At 46.5% G+C, this 8,869-nt stretch overlaps 1 protein-coding gene across 1 annotated transcript in view; it reads right to left on the bottom strand.

Moving 5' to 3' along the window:
• The window catches only part of Pawr (pro-apoptotic WT1 regulator), a 78,352-nt gene extending 73,970 nt beyond the window's left edge, over nt 1–4,382 (bottom strand). Inside the window, exons 1-2 of the mRNA XM_027392457.2 lie at nt 4,221–4,382; nt 3,197–3,815 (exon numbers count right to left, since the gene is read on the bottom strand). Coding sequence (XP_027248258.1) covers nt 3,197–3,688 — 492 coding nt within the window. The 5' untranslated portion in view covers nt 3,689–3,815; nt 4,221–4,382. The remainder of the gene's footprint in view (nt 1–3,196; nt 3,816–4,220) is intronic.
• Between the last annotated feature and the right edge of the window lie 4,487 nt (nt 4,383–8,869).

An 8,869-nucleotide genomic window follows, 5' to 3' on the forward strand; every position in this document is an offset into this window, starting at 1 on the left:
TTGTGGGCAATCGTACATGAGAACATGCAATGGGCACACAGGCATGGAAGTAAGTAGGACTCAACCCAAAAAGTCTCACCCATTTGGTCCTGGCTCAATCATCTTTTCCCTTTAAATATACAGCATGCCAGTAAGTTACCAGCAGCAGGCTGCATTCCTGTGAGTTCACACTGGTAAGTCCATGCTATGTTCTTACACTTCTTCTTAGATTCCAGCCTTGCTCTCTCCAAATCTATATTCCTTATTCCTGTTTCACCTAGTTTCTTAGACAATGCAATGGACACAGGCATGTAATGATCATTTGTCGAATATGAAAAACACAAACATTAGTGGCAGGTAGTGTGCCATGTCCTCATTATCCAACTAGAGCTAGTTACTACCACACAAGAAAAGCAGAAAACGCCAAAAGTCAGGGGAATTTAAAACAAAGCAAAGAACTAATTAATGAAAACTAGACTTTGCCTCATTAAGGCTATCTGGAAATTTGGACTTTTATATTCAACCCCCACAGTACCTGCCCTGTATCTTATCCCCAGCTGGGTAGTTTTAGCTTTTCACCTCTCTAAACCATTTCCTGGTTGATAGTGGGATGTTTGGCCCTAGTCAGGTGCTGTTGCAGCAATAAAAATACACACTAGAATAATAAAGTGAGTCGGTGAAAGCCAGAATGAATACACCACAGGGATATTTAATGTGTACATTTTGGGGATAGGGAGGGTACTGGCTTCACTATATATTCCCAGTTGGCCTCAACTCAATCACATGGAATCTCCACGATAATCTGGAATAAACTTCTTTGGGAATGTTGTGTGAATGAATGAAGTCTCATTCAACAGTAAACAAAAAGACATCTTTCTTTCACTATTGACAGATTGGTAGCACCTAAAAGTTTATAAAATACAACTTACAAAATGAGGAGTGCTAAACTAAGTTACACATGAACCCCTTCAGCAAGTGGCTTCCACTATTCAAAACTAGAAGAAATGACTTGCAATTCTAAAACAGCAACAGTCTAAAAGATATGAGAAGGGTTCAGCTTCAACATTCTGCAATATATATTCTGCAACTGTTAAAACAATCTAAAAAAAAAAAAAAACAACTGTTCTAAAATTCTAAAACGAAGGGAAGGAGACACTGGAGAAGCATGCCTGCTAATTAGATACTGTGGTAAAATATGACTTTGTTTTGTTGGGTCCTACAGCTTGAAACAGAGCCATGGTTACCACTAAAAGAAAGCAATCCTCAATTCCCTATTCAATTAAAAAAAAAAAAAAAAAGGTTCAAATTCCACAGACAGGGGAGAAAAAATGGTACCCTGGGTTGTTTGTTTTTAAGGAAGATTAAATTTAGGAGTTGCCAACACCCAAACGAAAAACATTCCAGAGTATTCGACTCAGTTGCAGTGGGGAGTCATCCACATTCTGGGCACTGTGCTCCTCAATCGGAGAGGAGGACCCACTCAGAAAGGATGTTTTTAGGCTCTCATAAGAGACACCCACTTATTGTCCCTGTTGGTTTTTTTTTAAGTAATTAAAAAAATAATTTTAGCACAAGCAGCCAGACCAAAAAAATGAAGTTTAACATCTGCCAACATAGTTCCCAAAATAAGACCCCTGTCAGATGAACCATGAAAAAAAAAAAAAAAAAAAGAGTAAATATGACAAGTTCTATTATTTGGACCATCCACTGCTTTTAAAAATAAAGCTGTGGAATGTGTTCTTTCCAAAGCTTTGTCTTCAATTCTCCTTAAACTTCATATTTTTACATTTAAAAAAAAGAAACCTGGAAATTTGATTACCATTCTTATGAATTCCTTTGAAAGCAACTTTAATGAGGAACAGATATCTTGTACAAGTAGTAAACCACAGAGGACAGTTGTTCTGGCTGATAAAAATCTCTGAAAACAGCCACAAAAAATACAAAAATAGACCCTACAGAGACATACTCTGATTTTCTAGGTATGGAAACCATATTAATACTTAAAATTATAATTCTAATACACTCCTTAGTACAAATTATGTAAACCACAATTAAAGTCTGTAATTTGGTGAGGGCTTGGGGGGAGATAGTCTCACATACACATAACCCTGACTGGTCTCAAAGGGCCCATCTTCCTGCCTCAGCCTCACAAGGCTGGAATGACACCTATGAGCCACGATGCCTGGCTTTTTAAGGTGGTTTTGTGTTTTCTTTTGTTTAAGTGGTGCTAGAGATCAAACACTGGGCCTTAATGTATGCTAAGCAAACGCTGTACCGCTGAGCTACATTCCCAGCCCAAAGTTAGTAAATATTTTAACAGTCCCTTAATGGGCAACACGGCCAAGAATAAAGAAGTTGTGGGTGGAGAGTAAAAACTAAAAAGCCACTGGGTAAGATGTGGCTTCCTCGGGTGAAACACAGTGGTCAAACCACTTCCCCCAAAAGGTCTGGAGCAGCTACCTTTCAGGTAGATGGAGGTGCAATAATACATTTGGAGAAAAAAAATTTTTATACTGTATTGTAACAGAATGCCCCTGCTGCCTGAAGAAATGTTTTTGTGAAATACCAAAAATACCCCAAACAAAAGACCACACCTCCCACAAATGTTTTCCCGATTATTAAATACTCCAAGAAATCCCTGAGTTTCCAGCATTCCTACGGTCCAAAATATTACTTGGGTGGGGGTGAAGGGGTGGGGTAAGGTAGGCTACACTGCAGACTTTTATTTGGACTCGTTCATCTCGGGTTTACTGCGAGATAACGCTGCCTTAGATATTGCTAAGACTACGCTCTCTTTACAGGTGCTTTCCTTGTAAACACTGCTAGGGAAGTGGAGATAAAACAACCTGATAGCCCGAGATGGACACGTGGGAAACCAGAATACGTCATCCCCTCCACGAATCGGTTTTCCTAACTGATCACCCCGACACGGAAAAGTCTAGGCTGGCAAATCTTGGGAAACCAACTGTCTACCTATCACTCTAAAGTAGGAACCCGGTTCCGAGGGAGGAAAAAGCACGTGTCCTAATCTGGGTCGGAGGAACCTCCCAGGAATCATTTGCCCAAAGTAAAACTCCATCAGGGCTGAAAGGGAGTGGAAGGGACCTCCGAGCCCCGGACCGAGGGAGCTCCCTGGTGGAAGCCACCGGAGGCGTCCCGGAGCCCCGCACCGCACCTCACCGCACCCGCCCGGCCCGCCCCGCCCCGCCCGGCTCACCTCCGCGGCAGGGATGTTAACGACGCCGGTGGAGCGCCGCTTCTCCCGCAGCTTCCTCTTCTCGATCTGCCCCTTGCCTTTCCTGGCGCTGGGCCCCGAGCTACGGCCCTTCTCCGGGGCTCCGTCCGGCTCCTCCTCGTCGCCCCGGGACGCCGGCGCCCCCGCCGCTGCAGCGGAGGTCGAGCATTCATCCTCCGGCCGCCGCGAGCCGGGAGCCGAGCGGGGCAGCGCGGAGGGCCCGAGAGCGCAGTTCAGGGCGGTGGGCCCGGGGGCAGCAGGTGCGGCCGCACCCGCGGGGCCGTGGTTGAGCTCGGAGGTCCCGGCGGCCGGGGTTGGGGACAGCTGCCCCGCAGGGGACTTAGCGGCCGGCTCGCCGGCGCCCGAACCCGGGCCGGCGGGGTTCTGCTTGGCGCGCATCTTCTCGCGCTTCGCCTTCCACTCCTCCAGGAAGTCCGTGGTGCTGCCGCCGCTCCGGTAGCCGCCGGTCGCCATGTTCCCAGAGGGGCCGGCGGGGGCGCCCCTCTCGCCGCGCGTCCCGACTCCCGCCGCCGCCGCCGCCGCTGCCGCCTGCCCGGGGAGCAAGAATGCGAGGGGAACCGCGCGCTGCCCGACCGAGGCTCTGTAGGGGAAGCACACGGGGCGCGGGGTAGAGGGGCGCGGCGTCAGGTCCCGGGGCAGCAGCGCGACAGCGATCGCCTCCCCCACGGCGTCCCCGCGAGCCCCCAGACGACTAAGTTCGTACGGTTCAGCTCCGCCGTGCACCCCGAGATCTCCGCGGGCCCCACCCTCGCCACCCTCCCCCGTCCCACCCGGGTCCGCGACCGCGCACCGGGACACCCGCGCCGCTGCCACCTGTGTGCCGAGCTCCCCGCGACTCCTCTCGGCTCGCGCGGGCCCGAGCTCCCGGCGCCACGGACGCCTCCATTCCGGGACGGGGCATGAAGCCCCTAGCCGGCTGGAACAGGCGGAGAAGCGGACCGGTGCACGAGTCCCCCACGGGCGACCCGGGGAGCCCCTTACTAACCTCCGAGAAGTTTAGCTGGGACCGGGCGCGGGGCGGGGATGAGGGTTGTCCAGGTGAGCCACAGCGCTCGGAACGCGTACGACCTGCCACCGCCAACTCGCCCGCCGGAGCTCGGGGGCAGTCCCTGGCCGGAGGGAGGGAGAGAGCGAGGGGCGGAGGGGGCGGGAGCCGAGCGGGGCCGAAGCAGGGCGGAAAGGGCCGAGTCCCTGCGGCCAGAAAGGGGTGGGGGAGGGAGTGCCCCCGAAGCCACGCCCTCCGCGCCCAGGTGCGCGGCGCCCCGCCCCTCCCGCCGCTGCGTCCCCTCCCTCCCGGGGCGCGGCTGGGGCGCCAGCGGCTGGGACACCTCATTCTTCCAGCTCTTGGGAATCTGGGGCGGGAACGGGCCTCTCCACGCCCCTCTCCTCATTCATCTTCCCCGCCTCCCGGGTCTCCCACCACTCTTCCTTTTAAGTACAAGACCGTATTATTCTAGGGAAAGTTGTGACTTGCTGAAGGCAAGTGCCACCAGCTAGTGATGATTCAGGACCTGGCTCGCCAGGGTGGGGAAATACCCACGCGTCCCTTTCCCCTCGTCGCTGCCCGCCCCCCAACCTTTCCAGATGCAAGGGGGTGGTGGGTAGGACACCGAGAACTCAGCGAGCCCCTTCAACACAGCGAGTGTCGTGGTAAGAGGGAGTTAGCTAAAAGAAGCAGCTAAATTTTAGAATGAATTATCAAGAGTTTATTATTCTCTCAAACTTTTAACTGGACACGATTCCTTTCCACACTTTACTGTATTTGCAGTTCATCCCGTCTTCACGCCGTCTCTACCCCGTTTATGGACGGATTTATCAGCAAATCTTCCACCAACGTCGTAAAGCTGGATAGTCTCCATTTTTTTCCATCCCTACTATGCTCAGGGATGAGTCCATCCTCACCTTCGTGCTGTCTAACGTCTCTTGATCGGGGATGAATCCCCCGCCCCCCGATCTTTCACATCCATGTAATGCATCGTTGTCTGGGGCTGTGAAATGAAATCATGCCTTCATTTCCTAAAAAGTAAGAGCCATGAGTCACACAGGCTGACCTAACAAATCTGTCTTCTTTTGCTCCGGTGGCACAATGTAGGCAAGGAGGCAACAGATACCTACCACAGCAATGGGAACAGGCGACAATGACTCACCTGTTTTTCTCAGAAGCAGTTCTAGTCTTTGGTCTGCCGGTTGGGCTGAACATAATGTTAACTTGGAGAACGCTTAGAAAGTTGCTTGGTAAAATGTCTCCCCTGAGACAAGACTTTAAAACAGATTGATTATGAGCCTAGCCGGTACAAACTGATGTGCACCACCTAAGTCTCTCCGAATCATGGTTTTGTTTTCTGGGTTTTTAAGAGTCCAGATGAGCCTGGCAGTGGCGGAGCACGCCTTTAATCCCAGCTTCGGGAGGTAGAGGCAGGAGGATCTCTGTGAGTTCGAGGCCAGCCTGGTTTACAGAGAGAGTACTAGGACAGCCAGGGATACACAGAAAAACCTTGTCTCCAAAAACAAAAACAAAAGAGACAAAATGGAGTCTGACTATAAACTTTCCCATTCATTATTTACCTGAGGATGCTCTCTAGGAGGGACTGTAGACTATTCTAGAAAGAACATGCTCAGCCTGGATACACATATGTAATTTACTGCACAGATTTTTAGCCTGTGTTTAAATTCTCTGAAGTCCAGTAGCTTTCTTTACTATAAAATCAGTAATAGTGCCATATATTTTAAAACTGTTTTAAGAGTTGGCTCAGATTGTAGTATGCTTGATTCAAGGACCACTCCTGTTTAATAAAATATCCAACTGCCCTGACTGTCTAAGTGGGGAGAAAGAGGAAGAAAAAAAGATGATGAGGAAACAAATATATATTAACTTGAAAACAATAGACCTTGAATGAACAAGGGTAACATTTATAAAAATAAGTTTATCACTGCATCTCTTAGTATTAATCGGCTCTGAGTCAGGAGTGCTGGCTGGCTTGGCTTTGGGTAAGTTGCTTAACTTTCGTGCCTCTGTTTACCTGCATATAAAATGGGGATAATGATACTTCCTACGTGTTAAGAGCATTGTGAAAGTGCCTCAGGTTCTTAGATAAAAGGTAATATGTGAGAACCAGAGCAGTCACTGGTCTTATAAAGTATCCGGGGAGTCATGGATGAAAGAGATTGTTAAGGTACAAAGCACTCTATTTTGTTATTGTTATTGCTTATTATACCTTTTGTCCTGACTTTACCATTCTCTGGATTCCCAAAGATACATTGCCCAACCAGGCAAATTTGCCTCCAACATTGTGGCAAAATATTTAAGCCGAGTCAAACATGAACTGCAAGATGTTTGCATATCATCTTTATGCATAGACTTCTGAGGAAGTAATCCTCAAAGACGTGGAGCTTGGCTTCTCAGCCTCCACACTATTGACATTTGGGGCTGGGTGGACCTTTGTTCTGGGGTTTGCTTCATTCATTGTAGTAGGCTTAGCATCATCTTGGACTTCAACCTTCCAGATGCCAGAAGCATCCACCAAACCTTTTGTGGCATTGCCAAATGTTCCTGGTCAACAGTAAAACCCTCGGAGTTGGCTTGACATAACTCACTTTAGTGATCTACTTGTACTTAACAATAAAAGAAAATATGCTAATGCTAACAGAAGAAGCAAGATTTTATTTGAACGTGTCAGAGTAAAAGTATTATAAATAATAACCCTCACTTATACCTCCCAGACAGTAGACCAGCTATATCATGAGCTAATCTATTTGTATGTGTTGAAATAATGGTTAGTATATTAGAAAAATATCCATTTTTATTTCAATGCAAATATCTCTAGAGCTTATAGGTCATCCTCAAACTTTTGCTAGTGTAAAAGTTAAATATTTCAGTTCTACAAGTATTATAACAAAGGACAGCAAAGCTCTCCTTAACCTCCCCATATACAACCACAACAATAAACTCTTAACTGTTTCTGATAATACAGATTTCGTGTTTATTGTTAAAATATGCTTACCTTGTTTTCTCTCATGCTAGTTATACATATATTTTTCTTACTCCTATACTGTATTTATATCATGATTCTTACCGAATATATATACACTCCATGTTTGTAGATTCCATTTTGTTCATTTTTACAACTGTATTTCTTTGTTATAAAATGATTCCTTTGCAGTTAAAGCTTGCTTTATTCTCTTTTTCAATTACTGGTGTACTTTTCCTTATACTGCTTATAAACTGACATCCACATTTTCCTCTTTTCAGTGCATTTTAGCAGATTGGCTAATTGTTTGGCTTCATCTTGCTTTTTCCTGGGATATGTGTCTCTTGGTTCTTAGTTTGTGCCTGCAGTCCTGGAGTCCGAGAGTCAGAGCATTCATGATCTGACTTCTGCAGAACAGGAATTTCGAGCAGTCTTTTTACACAGTCACCTAAGTCAGTGTCCTTGCTAGAAGTCCTGCAGATGTCACTTGATTTTATTTCTTTGTTTTGTTTGTTTGTTTTGTGTATGTTTTTCAAGAAAGGGTATCTCTATGTTTCCCTTGCTGTCCTGAAACTCCCTCTCTAGACCAGGCTGGCCTGGGACTCAGAGATTGGCCTGTCTCTGCCTCCTGAGTGCTGAGATTAAAGGCATGAGCCACTACTTGATTTTTAACTAACCTGGTTTCCACAACCATCAGTTGCTTTTTGTCAATGGTATATATGGCTACTTCCAGTTTCATCCCTCTGTGTATGACATAGGTACGCATGTGCACACATGTATTCATGTGTGTGAATGTGTGCACATGTGTGCTGTAGCTCATGTGTGGAAGTCAAAGGACAACCTCAGATTTCAGTCCATGCTTTACACTTGTTTGAGACATGATCTCTTCATTTTTCACCACTTGGACTCCTTCCTCACTAGTCCTTGAAATCCCAGGGAGTCCACTTTCCATCTCTCATTATCTGACACTTTGTTCTTATGCCCATCCATTTGCCTTTACTGTTCTAGCATTTTACTTTTGTTTTATGGTCATTGCTTGAGGAAGTAAAGTTTAATGTTATGTTTATAGGAAATCCACTTCACCTACTTCACAGATTTCCAAATACTTTGAAATCTCCACTGTAAGTCTAGATCAGCAAACACCCCAACATTCTTTACCTTACTAATTAAATCATTTCATATATCCATACTGATTAGTTCACAAAATGTTTTCATTTCATACACACACACACACACACACACACACATACACACACCTACCTTTTCGTCTCAGAAAGTTAACACAGAGACCAAAGTAGAGATTTCACCCAAAGTCCAACTTGATGAACCAATGAGTTTTTATTGGCATTGCTAACAGGAGTATGGGTCAAGAGTTACTTACAGGAGCAGGGATAACTCAGAAAAGCAGCTGCATCACACAAAAAAAAAGAAAGAAAAAAGAAAGGAAGGAAGGAAGGAACCATTGTGGTGATATTTTGTTTATAATCTAATAAAGTTTGCCTGAAGATCAGAATGCAAAACTAGCCACAGCCATAGAGGCCAGGCAGTGGTGACACACACTTTAATCCCAGCAGCCACATTAGTTAGCCAGAGAGGCTAGGCAGTAGTGGTGTATGCCTTTAATCCCAGCACTAGAGAGGACTATAAAACAGGAGCTCAGGGTCTC

This window comes from Cricetulus griseus (assembly GCF_003668045.3).
Source record: "Cricetulus griseus strain 17A/GY chromosome 1 unlocalized genomic scaffold, alternate assembly CriGri-PICRH-1.0 chr1_0, whole genome shotgun sequence".
Classification (NCBI taxonomy): Eukaryota; Metazoa; Chordata; class Mammalia; order Rodentia; family Cricetidae; genus Cricetulus; species Cricetulus griseus.